At 36.1% G+C, this 18765-nt stretch overlaps 1 protein-coding gene and 1 pseudogene across 1 annotated transcript; both read left to right on the top strand.

Moving 5' to 3' along the window:
* The first annotated feature begins 1709 nt into the window (after positions 1-1709).
* On the top strand, positions 1710-6354 carry LOC141509562 (olfactory receptor 14C36-like; annotated as a pseudogene).
* Positions 6355-17568: 11214 nt separating this feature from the next.
* LOC141492824 (olfactory receptor 14C36-like) lies at positions 17569-18516 on the top strand. The gene has a single exon (XM_074193513.1). It carries the CDS (start codon positions 17572-17574, stop codon positions 18514-18516), a length of 945 nt encoding a protein of 314 aa, XP_074049614.1. The 5' UTR covers positions 17569-17571.
* The last annotated feature ends 249 nt before the right edge of the window (positions 18517-18765 follow it).

Here is an 18765-nt window from a genome sequence, read left to right as displayed (position 1 = left end):
ACTCTTTCTTCTCATTTTCCTCCTTTCTTTGCTCCTTTATTTCCTCCTTTTTTCCTCCTTTCTTTCTTCCTTTTACCTCTTTCATTCCAACCTTCCTTCCTTTCTTTCTTCCATCTTTCTTCCTTTCTTCCTTCCATCTTTTTACCTTTCTTCCCTTATCCTTTCCATCTTTCTTCCTTTCTTTCCTTCCTCCCTTTCTCCATCTATTCCTTTCCTTCTGTCCTTTCCTCCTCTCTTTGTTCCTCCTTTTTTCCTTTCTTTCTTTCTCTCTCTTTTCTCTGTCTTCACACTTCCTTTTCTTCATTTCCCTCTTTCTTTCTCTTTCATACTTCTTTACTTCCTTCATACATCCCTTCCTTGCCTCTTTCCTTTGTTTCTTTGTTTCCTCCCTCCCTCCCTTTATTCCTTCCTTACTTTCCTCCTTTCTTTCATCCTTGCTTGCCCCTTCTCTCTTTTATTTCTTTCTCCTTCCTCTCCTCTTTCTTCTTACTCTTTCTTCCTTTCTTCTCATCCTTCCTTCATTCCTTCTGTCCTTCCCACCTTTCTTTCTTCCTTCCTTCCCCATTTCCTCCTTTCATTCTTTCACTCTCTTCTATCTTTCTTCTCACTCTTTCTTCCTTTCCTCCTTCCTTTCTTCCTTCCATCTTCCTTTCTCCTTCTTTCTTTCCTTCTTCATACTTTCCTCCCTCCCTTTTTTCCTTCCTTCCCTTCTCTTTCTTCTTTCCTTCCCCCTTCCTCCTTTATTTCTTTCTCTTTCTCTCCTCTTTTTCTCATTCTTTCTTCCTTTCTTCTCACTTTTCCTTCCTGCCTTTCTTCCTTTATTCCTTCCTTCCTTCTTTCCTCCCTTCCTTCTTTCCTTTCTTTTCCTTTTCTTCTCTTTTAACAGGACAATTTTCTCCATTGAATGCCATTCCACAGGAGAGAGTAGGGAGAGATAGGTCACTAATTTTGGTTGCCATATGAGTCTGAATGGAAGAAAATTAAAGTAATAAGATCAGCAGAACTAGCAATGATCTAAGGCAAAAGTTAGATAAAGAGATATATTCTGAGAATTAGAGAGAATGACAAACCATGTTAACAGACTTCACCCTCCTCCTATAACTTTATGGAGTAAACATATTGTTGTATGCATCTCCACCACTCACTTACAAATTTCAGTCATTAGGAAAGTAAATAGAGGGCAGTGAAGGAAGAAAGAAATATTTATTTTCTATCAATACAGTAGCAAAAATTTAAAAATGGCTTTGAAGCAATATTTTTCAAATTTCTGATTTTCTCTTATATGTTGTTTATGGATATTCATAATGATAAAATATCCATGGGAAAGGAATAAAATGATAGGCATTTAATACTTAAAGATCATCAATTTCATTGGTGGTTCTGTTCTCAGATTATCTGTACTGATCCAATGATTAACGTATAATCAATACATTATAACCTTTAATCATCTATGACTTTAATAGATGAAAATCCCAGATATAGAAATATTATTTACTAGTGAAAGTCTCATAAAATTTTTGAGAGTTATCCTTGATAGGTAACTGAAGTGACCAGAATTACATAGCCAGGAAAAGACAGATTCCATATCTTATGCAGTAGTGATGAAGGTGGAATAATGACTTTTCATCTTTACCCACTGTGCAGCCTTTAAAATCCCTGACTTATGGACCATTTAATTTCACTCCCTAGGTCAATTTCTGAATCTGAAAATGTCTAACTTTACCACCATCGTGACTGAATTTCTCCTTCTGGGGATTTTCTGAGATTCAAGAACTGCAGATTTTATATTTTTTGGTTTGCTTTCTCCTTTACTCAGCAGGTTTGATGGGGAATGTCCTCACTGTCATCATCAGCTAGCTGCCCATAATTCATTTGACAGGAGACTCCACACCCCCATGTACTTTTTTCCTTAGGAATTTATCCATTGTTGATGCCTGCTACATATCAGTCACAGCTCCCCTAGCATCCATTAACTCCCTAGTGAACAACAGGTTTATTTCAGTTTCTGGATGCGCAATACAAATATTTCTGCTCATTTTCCTGGCATATTTTGGATTAACTTTGCTCACCGTCATGGCCTGTGATCGCTATGTCGACATCTGCCACCCACTTCATTACACAGTGATCGTGCATCCAAGTGTCTGCTAGAACATGACCTTCACATGCTTTGTCACTGGCCTTTTGTATTCAGGTTTCCATACTGGATACACATTTCAATTGTCTTTCTGCCGATCCAATGTGATCCATCAATTTTTCTGTAATATCCCCTCTCTCCTCAAGATCTCTTGCTCAGAGACATTCAGCACCATGTTGTCCTTATTTGCCTCTGCCCTGTTGATAGAGGCTGGCTGCTTTGCCATCATCATTGCATCTTATGGTAGGATATTTTCCACTGTGCTCAAATTTCCAGTGAAAGATGACTTAAGGGGGCAGCTAGGTGGCGCAGTGGATAAAGCACCAGCCCTGGAGTCAGGAATAGCTGCGTTCAAATCCTGTCTCAGATACGTAATAATAACCTAGCTGTGTGGCCTTGGGCAAGCCACTTAACCCCATTTGCCTTGCAAAAACCTAAAAAAAAAAAAAAAATGACCAAAGAAAAGCATTTTCTACTTGTCTGCCCTACATTATTGTGATTTCTTTGTTCCCTTTTTCAATTGGCTTTGTATATTTACAACCAACTTCATAATCTGGATCCATTAAAAACATAATCTTTTCAATATTCTATTCCATAATACCTCCCCTTTTGAATCCCATTATATACAGTCTTTGGAATAAGCAGATAAAAGAGGCTATGATATTTGTAATATGTAGAAAGCTTATGCCAAATAATATAGCATAAATTCTCATTCTAATGTAAATTTCTGTACCTAATTTGTACAAAAAGGAAAAATCTCATTAAGCTATAATTTTGCTTATGGGGTTGTAGGATTATGAGTTGTTCTTTTTATCTTGATAGTTACAGATGAATCACTGAACTAAATGAAAAGAAAGTCCCTAGGGTTATGGGCAGCTAGGTGGTGCAGTGGATAGAACACCAGCCCTGTAGTCAGGAAGATGTAAGTTCAAGTCAGAGATCATATTCTTAATAACTACCTAGCTGTTTACCCTGGGCAAGTCACTAACCCAATTTATAGCAAAAAAAAAAAAAAGAAAATCCTATAGTTGTCAATAGTATTATTATATCATTTTCATTATTATCATTTTGAAGCATATGTAAAAATTCAAAATAATATCATCAATTATTCTAATGTGTTTGGTAACACTGCTTATGATATAGAAATAAGAATTCTAGGCCAGACATAAATCAGAGGGTCTTCTTTCCACTTCAAATTCGCACAGACTTTTCTGGTTCCCTAGAGCAAGACTGAATTTATGTCTACGTTAGGCTTCTGCGGGTTGCTCCTGAAAGTCAGTTAGGTGTCTTTCTAGATTTTTTTTTTTCAGTATCAAGTTGAATTTTTATATTTATGTAAAATAGAAGAATGATCAATACTGTATACAACCTGTAAATGGCAAACATTCCTGTTTCTTTGTGAAGAAAATCCCAATGGGATAAAAAAAAATCATACATGAAGAAAATGACTGAGCAATAACAACTGCTTTTCTTTTGGAAATGTCCTTTTTTAGTATTTAAATGCAAAAAAGTTTTTCCAAGAATGAATTAAGAGACTGAAGAGAATCAGGGTAAAACTTAAATTATCTCATCCAACCTGTATCTCATAAGTTTTCTGAGTTCAAATCTACTACTTTTTTCATTATGCCATTTTATCTCACAAAAATTTAGAAAATCAAAAACATACAGACATGGATGAGGTTATGAAATCTCAAAGAGAAATTGAACATAAGGGAAAGTACTACTCTGAAAGTAGAGAAGATAAAATGAACAGATCATTAAAGAGTAGTGATATTTCCACATAGATATTTTGGGGTCGAATTGGAGCAATGGTTTTCACTTTTTATATCCAAATTGGGAACATTTAAAAAAGCATGGAGTTATAGGGAGTTAAGTTTCAATACTTGGGGTGTTGGGAGGGAGAGCATTATACTGAACACTGGAGTCAATAGGATGTGAGTTCAAATTTTTTTTCAGTCACTTACTAACTGTGTGACCCTTGGCAACTCAGAACCTTGAGAGCCTAAAAGTAGTTCATTACTGATCCTTCTATGAAATATGACTGAAAAATAACTTTTCACTGAGAAAAGTGTTTGAATTATTTCACAAAGAGATGATTGTAACACATGGAGACTTCCTGTTTTGCTAAGGAAGGTCACGATTTCTGAACCAAAATTTCTGAATAAAATCAAATGGGAAAAATTATAATTATCTTACATTTGTGTCCTATATTTCAGAGAAAATAATGGCATCAACAAAAAAAAAAAGAAAGAAATGTAGGATAAATTTCAGTGCAAAAACTAATCAGGAGTAACTAAATTCAGTGAAAATGTCCACTACCTTTCTATCATCTAGTCTATTACTAAGGGGACAAATTTGAATAAAATGAGCTGAAAGATTGAAAGAATAATTTCAGGGTCTCTGTTGTTGAACAATTGAAAGAACTTGATAATAAAAAAAAGAACTGCCTTTTCAAAGTACTAATATAATTTACCATGTCTTACAACTAGACGTTCTCTACTATTATAGAATGGAACAAAAAAAATTCTTTTTCACTTTCACTAAAAATGTGTTTATGTTTGGATCTGTTGGAATTTATTTTGTAAGAATTATGAATACAAGTGACATAAAATTAAATAATATATTTCTCTGTAGTTACTTTCTTTTCAAATCAACAGATCACGAATAATCTACTTTGTAATCCTTATTTTTGGCTAAGGTATTTTCTATGGTGATAATAAATTAAGTAGTTGCAACATTTACATTTTAACTCTTTCTTTGAAAATGAGAATATCTGCTACTCTAATAAATTAGAGATTTGGTGTGAGCTGAGGACATTTTGAGAAATTGCTTTGGATCGTTAAAGTCCCTGTCTGAATTAATTAATTTATTATTTGGTAACATAAATGAGATTTTTGTCTTCTTAAAAAGGAATACTGGAACCCAATACAATTTAACTATCATTTATTAAGTACCTAGATGATGTTTTGTATTTCTAAAACTGAGTCATCCATGCTGGAAAAGAACATGTATTATAGAATAAAAGAAGTTTAATTGAACGTGGTAAATTTTACCTCTAATATGAACAAACAATAAAGCCAAATGAAAAAGAAAATCATTATCTTGACTCTTGTCTTTAACTTAAAAATTTTATTTAAATCTTTTCTAATTCTATCACAATCTTACAATTAATTTCCAGGATGAAATCAATGATAGATGAAAAAATTTTATTGTTATCATAATATGTTCACATGGAAATTAAAGTAATTGAACTTGTCTCCCATATTTTTTCAGAGGTGAATGAAATAGGAACTGAAGTCAAAGGCTTCCTCACCTTCTGTAAATTTAATGATTTCTATCCTGTGGAGATATTCTAAGTGTGTAATGGAAATTTCATTTCCTATCTTCTAATTATCCATGTGCTATTGTAGACAAGTCATTTTGGTTCCCTGCCCCTCAATTCATGAAAAATAAATTAACTTCATATTTCTAAGTGTTTTCTCATTTTTAATTCTAGACTTTGATGATTTAAAGTTCATCAAGATTTCTTTTTTTGAAAAGTTCCCCTATTCAATATATTGAAATAATTCCTCCCCCACCGTGAATAAAAGCATTCTGAGAAAGAAGTCTTTTTCACATTCATTGAATTGAGTCTTTATCCAGGTTGAATTATTCTACCTTTAGTAAGATGGACCCTGACCCTAAAGAATTTTCCACATTGATTACACTAATAAAGTTTCTCTCCACTAAGAATTTTGTGATATATAATGTTTCACATTCTTAGTTTTTCTGCATTCATTGTACATCCTCTTTTTTTTATGATGGCCATGTTCATTAATCCTTTTCATTAAACAGATCAACCAAATAGAGAGATAGTATTCAAAAAATAGGTATTAATTTTCATGAGACTGAGATGCCACATGTTACATTTGACCTAATTTTATTCATGCTTGCTTTGTGATGGAAAATAGATCATTAATTAAGAAGATACAATAAAAGCAAAATGTCTTTCCTGACACAACTTTGAGCCCACAATAATGATGTACCTCAATTTTGATGCACACAAGTCTAATATTAAACAACTTAAAAAAACATGAGTTCTAAGATCATTTTCAAATAAAGGAATTCCTCATTTTGGCTTTGTAGGTTGATGGAACACCTCCAAAACACAAATTATCCTTCTTAATGTCAATTAGGTAAATCGAGTATGTGGACAGATTCGGAACAAGCTGACATTGTAACATTCAGCTAGTGAAACAAAAACCCATCATGCAAATGGGGGGGGCACTTTATTTCCAAATAAATATTTTTAAAAAACTAAGCTAACTAGAATGAAATATAGAAAACCTATTGAGTTGCTAAACTAAATAAGATACGATATTTTAATACTTCTTTAATAACGCCTACCAGGACACGTGTATATTGTCGATTGTCCTTATTAAGAAGTTACTAGAGGGCGCCCCGCGTACCGGGGCCGCCCCCTCCCCTCGGAAGGTGGCTTGGGGCCAAGGCAGAGGGGCGCTGGCTGCAGGCTTACGGGCTGCCTTTGACCTCCGCATCCACCCCTCCCCCGCCGGAGGGGGAGGGGAGGCAGCCCGCAAAGCGCGGCCTGAATGCTCTCGGCACCCGTAGCTCTGCCGCGAGGGATGCCGGGCCCGAGCGCGCCAGCTGCCTGTGGCCGGAAGCGGCCGGGCCCAGGCCGGAACCGCCGCCATGGCCGACTTCCGGAAACCACAGCCCACAGCGATTGTTGCAAGTGCTGGATAGCTGACGGCGGGCCCGGATGCTGACCCGACGCTGACCCGACGCTTACTTCCCCGGGGCTCCTTCTTGAGCTGACCCCAGCCCGGCCCAGTCAGCCCTCCTTTGTCACTTACTTTGCCACGTGTGCGGATGCAGTTTAGAGGAAGGATGGCATAAATCGGAGATTGTGACAAGCAGTTAGGCGCCTGTACACATACAGATAGAGTGAACATGAGCGGCCTTTTAAGGTTTGCAAGGCAGACGGCTGTGATCCCTTGCGATCAGGACAAAAAGAGAAATCTGAACAAAATGCTCTAAAATAGTTGGAAGGACTGCCACAACTTTTGGAGGAATCTGGGCTGTGGCGTTTGGACACTTTTGCTGTTTTGTGGAGGAGGAGGTGCCAGGATTTGCCTCACTTTCTCCTCCAGAGCCATCTCGGGCCAGAGGGGCCAGATCTGAGTCAGGGTGACCGGAGATGGCCCTGGATGTGGGACAGCCAAGGTGAAGACACTTGGCTAAGAGCACCTAGCTAGCAAGGGTTCCTGGGCCAAGGTCAGATTTGAGCTCGGGTTCTGCTGCTCTGTGCACTGCCTAGCTTCATTAGCTAACGTGCAATGAGTTTATTCAGGGACTAGGAAAATGGACAGTTCAAAGGCAGATCAGGATGAGATGAAGAATTGCCATTAGGACAGTTAACCCATAAAATAGAAAACATAACAGAAGTACTGTACAGTAAGATTATCTTAAAGATTTTATTTATTTTGCATTTTCAATTTTTCCCCTAATCTTCCCTCCCTACCCCCCACGGAGGGCAGTTTGCCAGTCTTTACATTGTTTCCATTGATCCAAATTGAATGTGATGAAACACAAATCATATCCTTAAGGAAGGAACAAAGTATCAGAGGTGGCAAGATCCGGCAATAAGATATCAGTTACGGTAAGGTTATCAGACAAACTAGATAGATGAAAGGCAGATGATAGCAAATCTTAAAATCCAAGGTTGTTTCTTTAATGTTTTGTTATTCCTGACACAAGAGTTTTTCCATTAAATATTTTCTCATAAAAAAAAGAAGTTACTCTAATAACAAAGACCAAATAAAAATTGCACATTGTGAAGCACTATGAATGGTCCATATTTTGCCACCTACTTCTGCTGCTTTCAGATGGATAACACATGCATACCTAATTCAGCATTCATTTTCAGTTGCTGCTGGTATCATGTGTTTTGAAGTACAGTCTAAAAACCTTGAAAATATTCACGTATAAAAATATTTTAGGAAAAAAATAGATATTTATAGTCTCATTGTGTAAATTTCAAAGCAGAATTTCCCCTCCCCCTAAATAAAATAGAGAACAATTCTACTGAGGGAATGTTTTGATTGTCTTATTGCATTTTGGTTTTCTCCTCTTGCATTGCTTTCTTTTCTTCTACTTTATTTTTATTTTTGTGTGTAAGGAAAATGCCTGTTTAAAGTGGAAAATATTTCATGTATAGATAGTTATTGTGGATTTTAAATTGCAAGAACTAATGGAATCCAGACTAAAATGACATAATGTGATTCAAGTAAAACATGACATGCTAGAAATAAAAAGGATAAAACACATTTCATGAATTTAACTAGTATTTTCTCCTGGGTATTTTTGTTCAGATAATTCATTCCATGCTTCTCTAGAATCCTTTCATTTATGGTTTCTTATAGTATTCCATAGTATTCAAATACTATAACTTGTTCAACCATTTTCCAATTGATTGACATCCCCTCAGTTTCCAACTCTTTGAAAAGAGCTGCTATGAATGTTTTAGAACCTATAGGAATTTTCCCATTTTTATATGATTTCCTCTGGATATACTCCTAGTATAATCAGTTGTATTGATATTTTGGCATAGCTCCACATTTCTCTACAGAATGGTTGGATCAGTTCATAACCCCACCAACAATGTGTTAACATTTGAATATTCTCACAACCTTTCAAACAAGAAAATTTTTTTGTAAAAAAAAAAGTGAACATAGTGTTCATTGAGATTCTGTAGGTTTTTGGTAAATTCATTCATTTGTTGGTTTCTTTGGTTAGGCTTTTGCTTTGTCTGGATGATTTTTATGTATTTCCATTTCCATTTTTGATGATATTTTAGTGATTTAGTCCTAGTAGTGGCATTGCTGGATCAGAGAATATGCACAGTTTTGTTGTACTTTGGCTGAAACATCTGTAAGATGCAGAATATGTGGCTCAATAAGAAGGAAGATGTGATTCAAGATTGTGAAGATAGTAACAACCAAAGGGGTTTTGATGCCCTGAAGGCTAATTATGAGCTGAAGACTTTTGGTGCATCTCAACTGCTCAGTGTTAATTGCCCAACATTGATCAACAATGTAGACATGATCCTAGAGAGATGAACTGAACACTTCTTTTTTTTTCTTAAAGATTTTGAGGTTTACAATTTTTTTCCCCAATCTTATCCCCCCCCCACGGAAAGCAATCTTTCAGTCTTTAGTTTGTTTCCCTGTTGTACATTTATCCAAATTGAGTGTGATGAGAGAGAAATCATATCCTTAAGGAAGAAACAAAAAGTATAAGAGATAAAAAGATCAGACAATAAGATAATCTGTTTATTTCTAAATTAAAGGGAATAGTCCTTGAACTTTGTTTAAACTCCACAGCTCTTTACCTGGATACAGATGATATTCTCCATTACAGACAACCTGATTGTTACACTGGTGGAACAAGCAAGTCCATCAAGGTTGATCATCGGCCCCTTGTTGCTGTTAGGGTGTACAGTGTTTTTCTGGTTCTGCTCTTCTCACTCAGCATCAATTCATGCAAATCCCTCCAGGCTTCCCTGAGTTCCCGTCCCTTCCCTCCTGGTTTCTAATAACAATAGTGTTCCATGACATACATATACCACAGTTTGCTAAGCCATTCCCCAATTGAAGGACATTTACTTGATTTCCAATTCTTTTCTACCACAAAAAGGGCTGCTATGAATATTTTTGTACAAGTGATGTTTTTACCCTTTTTCATCATCTCTTCAGGTTATAGACCCAGTAGTGGTATTGCTGGGTCAAAGGGTATGCATTAGGCCCCTTTCAAGTGGCAAATCCCATGGTGCTGATTGTATTCCACCTGAATCTACAATGTGGGGGGACCATTGCTCATCCAAAAGTTGACTGAAATTTTCCAAGGTAATATGCCAGGAAGAGGTTATTCCCCAAGAATTCAAGGATGCCTCCATCATACATCTCTATAAAGGTAAAGGGAATAGATTGTTCTGTGTCAATCACAGGCATATTTCTCTTTTTGTCAGTAAGATTTTTGCTAGAGTCCAATGGATATATTGATATTGTATTTGTATTCTTTATGATAAATTACTAGGGAGGAAAATTGGAACTATTCCTACATTTACCGATAATTGAGTTTACTGTTCCTTCAAATATATTGGGTGTCAAATCACAACAAAATCCATTTTCTTCTATCACTATCTGTAGATTCATAGAAATCAAGAAATGAGTTCGTTAGTACAGTGCCTCAGTAGATAGAAAACTCTACCCTGGGCTTCCCTCCAGGAATTATTGAGGATCCTTTCCTCAGTCATATATTGACACTTGCCTTCTCACTCCACATTTTCCCACATCCATTCTCACATATACACACACATATATTTTCACAAACATACACAAATAAGTATTCTCTTAGAATCTCTGGATTTCTTGAAGGCTTATAATTCTTTTGGCACATGTAGAGTTCACAAAAATCCTATGCACTTCTCCTAGTTACTCAGACACATGTTATAGATACATGATATAGAATCAACAAGTATCTTTCTGTCTCTGTAGCAATCATGAACTCCTTTCTCAGGCACAGAATTTAAAACGTAACCTCCTCTCTGAACCAAAGATGTACCATATCTACCCTATCCTTGGCAAAGAATATTCTTTTTTCTTATGAAGAGATTACAGATTCCTGTGTGCATATGATCTGTCACATTCATCTAGGAGTCACTTGGCATTTTAAATATTTCAAGGAGGACAAATGGTATGATAAAAAGGAGCTTGAAAGAACAATAAAACTATGAATTTACTTCCATCTCTGTTATTTAATGGAGTCTTGTTTCCTTGACTCAATAATAAATTAAGGATCAATTCTTCTAGATCAATCAAAGGACAGTTGAAAGAAAAATCCTCTGCATATTGGAAAGTGCTAATTAGTGCCGTTGTTAGGATGTTGAAATCAGTTGGTATCAGAAAGCCTGGAATTGGACTCCTTCCTGTGATATGTTATATCTATGTGACCTTGGGTAAGTACTTAACCTCTCTCAACCTGTTTCCTCATTCTAAAATATCATTCAAAGCACTTGATTCATAGGGTTTTGTGAGAACCAAATGGAAGCATCTAAGCAAATGTCTTGGGTACTTCAAACATTCTAGTTCATTAAATCAATATAAGTTATATTTAGCTGCTGCAATATCATCTTTGGTTGGTTAAATTCTCAATGAAAATGAAGAATAATTTCACACAGACTTTTCTATGTGATCTCTTATAGATAGTTTATGTGGAATTGGGAAAACCTGGCTTTGAATCCCAGCACTTAAAACATGTGTGGTATTGCAGAAGTCTTTTAACTGCCTAAGTTAAAATGAGGATGTTGGAATTGTTTATTGAAAAATGTTTCTTTCAGTCCTAAAGATATGATCCTTTGATCAGAATTTTGATGTCATTCTCAATTTTAAACATCATGTTGATGACCAGAGTCATTGGATGCCATTGTCCAACTGAGGCAATTTTCAAAATTAGTTTCAACAGGGAAAGATAAAATTAAAATCCTGTGTGTGTTCTTTCACATTATCAAGTTTGCTTACACCTCTGATTTCTGTTCCCCTGTACTGTCCAAATTTTCTGGGATGACTTCTGACATGTCCCAATCCTGCTACCAAAACTACACCTGGGATTCTTTACTTGGATACTTTTCTTATCCTGAATCTGCAGACATACCATCTCCCATACATAATCCTCATTATTAAGATTGTTTTTTGCTTGATGAAATTGAGGTGATAAAGGAAACAATTTCTGAAGTTGCCACAATATTTAGAAGCTATCCCTTTTAATCCCATTCATTGAAAAATTATATAGACTCACAAGAACAGAAATAATATTATTTATATTCAATCAGGACACAAAGAACAAATATTCTTAGTCTGGACCTATTATTCTCAATCATTGAAAGACAGAATGATTTGAAGCCCATTAACTACAAGATATCTTCCCAGATTTTGGTGATCAAAAATTGACATTTTTTGTAACAGAGTTTTTGTTTCATATAAGTGTCTGAAATCTAGAGGTGAGAGGAGAGGAAAGTGGATAGAGGTGGAGGGGAATAGAAAAGAGACGTTTTACTGTGTTAAAGAAGCCATTCTCTGTCTCATTTCTTCCTCACCTAGCCTTAATCACTAAGTAGGCATTGCCTCAGACAAACTGAGAGTTGTTAAAGACCCTAGTTTAAAAAGAGGGAAGGGACTTCTTCCAGCCAAGATGGAGGAGAGAAGACAGGCACTGTGATTGGTGCTCTCTCATTCCCCTCAGAAATAACATGAGAGAGACCTCTTCACAGAAATTCGATCAACAAAACCCAGAAAGAGAAGCTAAGAGAAGAACACCTACCAAGAAGGTCTGTCTCAGGGGACTGTGGGTGAACTGGGAGACTAGAGCAGAGGATCAGTGCAGAGACAGCAAATGGGGGGAGCCAGAGGGCCAGCCTCAGCCATATAGACTTCCGTGAGTGGCAGGTGTGAGACACAACTTTAGCTACAGTCTTTGGCCAGGGGAGAGGAGCTACAGGCGGGTGAGCTCTAGTATAGAGTCTCAGAGCACACGGGGAGAACAACCAGCTGGGCCAAGGACATGAGCTCCATACTTTCAGTAGAGCCCTTTGCCCAGAACAATCAGTAAACAAACCTCCCCCAGCCCCTCAGGGAAACAGAGTTCACTCAACAGAAACATATTAACTCCCTCCCCCAGGGCCAAGCCCAGTGTTCAAAGTCAACTCATACCAGGCTGCTGAGTACCTCACTACAGCGAAAGCAAACAGCATTCCCTACTGTCTGGCCCTTGGAATTACTAAGCCAAGTGAACAAAGACTCTAGGATCTTCAAAAGCAAACCTCTGAGAGCCAGCTCCCCCCTACCCAACACAAGATGAAAAAAGGCCAGAGAAAAATGGGGGTCCATGGAGAAATACAGATCTAGCACAGCTGAGGAGAATATGAATTGGTCTGCAGCCCAGAAAGACTTCCTTGAAAAATCAGGAAGAAGTTGAATAATAAATTGGAAAAATTGGGAAAAGAAATTCAATAGAAAATTAGCACTTGCAAGAGAAAATTAGCATCAGGCAACAGAAAAACAAATCCTTGTAAAATACAATTAGACTCTACCTCCCAAACCAAAGTCAGAAAGTGTAAGAATACAAAGCACATCTCACATGAATAAAATCATATTGAAACAATTAGAAAAATGTCAATTCCTCTTAGTTACCTTGAATTATTATTATAAAATTGACAATTCTACCCAAATTCAGTAACTTATTCAGTGCCAAATTAATCAAAGTACCAAACAACGATTTTAGCAAGCTAGGAAAAAAATAGGAACAAAAAAGGTCAATATCAAGGAAACTGATGAAAAAAATTAAAAATTAATTGTCTATTTAAGTGGCCTACCTCTATCAGCTCTAAAATCATACTATTAAGTGGCAGCCATCAAAACTGCCTGGTACTGGTTAAGAAATAAGGGAGAGGATCAATGGGTTAGGATGGATTCAATAGAAACAGTAGTCAATGACTGCAGTAATCTAATGTTTGAGAAACTAAAAGCATTAATTTTGGGGATAAGAATATGACAAAAAGTATTGGGAAAAAATGAAAAATAGTATGGTAATAACTCACCATAGACACATATCTCACACACTAAAGCAAAATTAAGTCAAAATAGTATAGGATTTAGACGTAAAATGTGACAGCATAGAAAATTAACAGACCAAGAAATACTCTATCTAATCTAAGAAAGGGATATTTATGACCAAGCTGGTACATTATAAATTACAAAATGGATGATTTTAACTGTATTATCTTTAAAAGTTTTTGCTCTAATAAAGCCAATGCTGCCCAAATTAGAAGGAAAACAGAAAGTTGGGAAACAATTTTCACAACTAGGAGTTCTGATAAAGGTCTCATTTCTAAAATTTATGGGTCATTGAATCAAATTTATACAGGTACAAGTCATTCCCCAATTGATAAATGCTTCAAATCATTAAAAATTAGAGAAATGTAAATTAAAACAACTATGAAGTTCTGCCACATACTTATCAAACTAAGATGAAAAAAGGAAAAATGATCACTGTTTTAGAGAGGTTCTGGAAGGATTGGTACATGAACACATTGTTGGTGGGGTTGTGAACTGATCTAAAAATTCTGGAAAAATATATGGAGCCATGCCCAAATATCAATAAAACTGATCATACACTTTGATCTATAAATATCAATAGCAGGTCTATATCCAGAAACAATCATAACCAATAAGAAAAGTCTCATATGTTCCAAATATTCATAGCTACTTTTTGAAGTGGCAAAGAACTGGAAATTGATGATGCCCATCAACTGGGGAATGGCTGAACAAGTCACAGTAGGTGAATACTATGGAATACTATAAGAAACTGTAAATTGTCTGATACTAGAAAAGCATGTAGTGAAGTACAGGTTCAGATGCTGAGGGAAGGGAGGAGAACCAAAAGAACATTGTACACATTAACAACAACATTGTGAGTTGATCAACTTTGATGGCTGCAGCTCTACTCAACAGTTCAGAGAGCTAGAAAAACTTAAAGGGACTGGCAATGGACAATGCTGTCCCCATCCAGAGAAAGAAAAACAAAACAAAACAAAAATACCCTACAGAATCTGGATGAATATTACATGCACTTTTTAAAATTTCTTATATTTTTGGTTTCTCTTTGCTATCTCATGGTTTTCTTTCAATTCACTTAATCCTAATTCCTCAAATAGAACATGACTTATCTGTAGACATGTTAAACACAAATGTGTATATGTGTAATATTCATCTGACTATTTGCTGCTAAGGGCAGAGGGTTGAGAAAGGAGAGTGAAAGTAAGTTATGTATCTGAAAAATATGTATATACAGGGTAACAAATATTAAAAAAAACTTTCATAGCATGCAACTGGAAAAATAAAAGGAAATATCAAATAAAAAAGAGTCATCTGTGTCCAGTGATTAGATATGGATAAGGACAACTGGAGATTTCCCTCTTTGAGAGGGAATCAGTGGTAAATGACTTGACCAAGGTCACACAACTAGTCAGTATCAGGTTTTCAAGGTCAGATTTGAACTCAGGTCTACCTGAATGTTGGTTCAGTGTTCTATCCTCTGGGCTACCTTCCTGTTAATTAAAGGGAGTTTAGATGGAGGATGCTGGCATAAGTTGATTTTGATGTGATGGAAATAGACAATTAAATCATGAAAATATTCATTTACTCTAAGTTTAAAAACAAAGTTAAGGGACAAGAGAAACAAGTGGACAAGGTATTATACACCACTTTTCATTATGTAGGAGGTTAAGGAGCTGTGATTTTAAAATTTTTTCTAATCTGTCAGATATCATTATTTTATTGGTAATTTTACTTAATAAGTTCGTTTCTTGTAAAGCAAGGCAAAAAATGTGATAAGGGATTCTTTGGGACTGAATGTAATGCATAAAGAAAAATATATTTTGAAACATTTTACAGAAAATTTTTGAAAATCTCTTTCCTTTATGACAATCATATCTATAACCAGTGCTACAGTAGACCTGTATCAACTGAGGTTAGAAAGCAAATCACTTCTCAAGAAACTTGAATTTTTCCTCTTCTGTCCTTTGAAGGATGCATGAAGAGGTCTTATTTGATTATTTTCAAGGGACCTGAGAGATAATGAATCATATAGTCATGATATGTACTCAGAGAAATGCACATTAATTAGTATATCTTGAACTCCAACCCAGTCCTCCTGAGAGGACTAATTGCATTTTATTTTTTGCTATCCTTAGAATCTTAAAACACTCTAATGATCTCTGATTTTCTGTATGTGACTGAAGAGCAGGGACAATGTCCCCAAGGAAGTGTTACCAAGTGTGAAATTGGTCTTTAGAGCCATCCTCTCAAATATACTGGCCAATTTCAACTACAAATATAATTGGAAAAATTGAGGGAAAATATGCTTCCCAATAGAGGGCAGTAGAATTATGATGGCTAAACAACAAGGAAATATTTATAATTTTCTCCCAATTCAACCTGAGTTGAATCTTTTCTGGAGGTCCTTTCCAAGAAAAAAAAATTCAGCAAATCTTTGTGAATCTCAGAATGGAGATCTGTTGTCTTGTTAAGGTAAGATACAATGAGTTTGAATGGAATGCTCATTATCCTCTTCTGTGTTTTCTCTTCTCACCCTTCCTTCTTCCTTCATCCCTCCTTTCTTTCCTTCCTTCCCCCTCCCTCCTTTATTTCTCTTTCTCTCACTCTTCTCTTTCTTCTCACTTTCTTCCTTCATTTGCTCCTTTCTTTCATACCTCTTTACTTCCTTCATTCCTGCCTTCTTTCCTTTCTTCCTTACATCTTTTCACTCCCTCTTTCCTTCTTCCTTCCTACCTTTCTCCCTCCCTTCTTTCTCTGCTTCCTTCCCTCTATTTTTCCTTCCTTCCTTCCCCTTCCCTCTGTTCTTTCTTTCTCTTTCTCTCCTTTTCCTTCTCATATTTTCTTTCTTTCTTATTTCCCTCCCTCTCTTCCTTCCTTGCATCCTTAATTCCTTCCTTCCTTCCTTCCTTCCTTCCTTCCTTCCTTCCTTCCTTCCTTCCCTCCTGTTCCTTTTATTGGTTTTTATCAGGACAGTTTACTCCTCTGAATGCCATTTCATAGAAGACAACCAGGGAGAAATGTATCACTCATTTTGGTTGCCTTATGAATTTGAATGGAAGAAAATTAAAATCTTAAATAAGCAGAGTCCATGACTAGCTATGGTAAAAGTGGGATAAAGAGAAATATTCTGAACATTAGAGAGCATAACATGCCATGTTGACAGAATTCACCCTCCTCCTATCCCTATATGGGGCAAAAATATTTCTGTATGTATCTCCACCATTCACTTGCAACTTTCAGTCATTGGGAAAGTAAATAGATGGCACTGAAAGAGGAAAAAAATATATAGTTCCTATCAATACTGTAGCAAAATTAAATAACAGGTTTGAATCTATATTTATTTTAATTTCTGACTTTCTCTTCTATCTTGTTTATGGATATTCATAAAGATAAAATGTCCATGGCACTTTTATACTTAAAGATCATCAATTTCATTGATAGATTATCAGTACTGAATTATAGACAGATAATCAATATATTATTACCTTTAAGCATCCATGATTTTAATAGATGGAATTCCCAGATATAGAAACATTTTTTACTAACACAACTCTACACCTCTCATAAAACAGTTTGAGAGTTTTTCCTTGATAGTTAACTGGACTGACCAGTTACATAGCCAGGAAAAGACAGGTTTCATATCTTATGCAGTAATGATAAAAATGGAATGATGACTTTTCATCTTTCACCACAGCATAACCTTTATAATCCAATTTATGGACTATTCAATTTCACTCCCTAGGTCATTCACTGAATCTGAAAATGCCTAACTTTACCACCATCGTGACTGAATTTCTTCTTCTGGGGTTTTCTGACACTCAAGAACTACAGATCTTATACTCTTTGCTTTTCTTCCTCCTTTACTCAGCAGGTTTGATGGGGAATCTCCTCATTGTCATCCTCACCACTTTTGACAGGAGACTCCACACAACCATGTATTTTTTCCTTAGGAATTTGTCCATTGTCGACGCCTGCTACATATCAGTCACAGTTCCCCTAGCATCCTTTAATTCCCTAGTGAACAACAGGGTTATTTCAGTTTCTGGATGTGCAGCTCAGATATTTCTGCTCATTTTCTTGGTATATTTTGAATTAACTTTGCTTACTGTCATGGCCCATGATCGCTATGTTGCCATCTGCCACCCACTTCATTACCCAGTGATTATGCGTCCCAGTGTCTGCATGAAGATGACTCTCACATGCTTTGTCACTGGCCTTTTTTATTCAGGTTTCCACACTGGATACACTTTTCGATTGTCTTTCTGCCAATCCAATGTGATCCATCAATTCTTCTGTGATATCCCCTCTCTCCTCAAGATCTCTTGCTCAGAGACATTCAGCAACATGTTGTCCTTATTTGCCTCTGCCCTGGTAATAGGGGCTGGCTGCTTTGCCTTCATCATTACATCCTATAGTAGAATTTTTTCCACTGTGCTCAAATTTCCAGTGAAAGATGACCAAAGAAAAGCCTTCTCTACTTGCCTGCCCCACATTATTGTGGTTTCTTTGTTCCTTTTTTCAATAGGCTTTGTGTACCTACAACCAACTTCAGAATCTGGGTCCATTAAAGACGTAATCTTTTCAATATTCTATTCTATTATACCTCCCCTTTTGAACCCCATTATATACAGTCTCCGAAATAGGCATATAAAAGAAGCTATAAGATTAGTAATAAGTAGAAATCTTTTGCTAGGTAATATAGCATAAATTCTCATTCTAATATAATTTTTTAGATCTAATTTATCCAAAAAGGAAAAATCTCACTAAGTTATAATTTTGCTTGTGGTATTGTAGGATTATGACTTGTTCTTTTATATCTTGATAGTTACAGATGAATCACTGTTCTAAATGAAAAGAAAGTCCCTAGGGTTATGGGCAGCTAGATGGTGCAGCAGATAGAGCGCCAGCCCTGTAGTCAGTCCTAGGTGAGTTCAAATTTGAGATCAGACTCTAACT

Source organism: Macrotis lagotis, chromosome 1, assembly GCF_037893015.1.
Source record: "Macrotis lagotis isolate mMagLag1 chromosome 1, bilby.v1.9.chrom.fasta, whole genome shotgun sequence".
NCBI lineage: Eukaryota > Metazoa > Chordata > Mammalia > Peramelemorphia > Peramelidae > Macrotis > Macrotis lagotis.
Note: the sequence above shows the minus strand (reverse complement) of the source record. Positions and strands in the feature narration are given on the sequence as shown.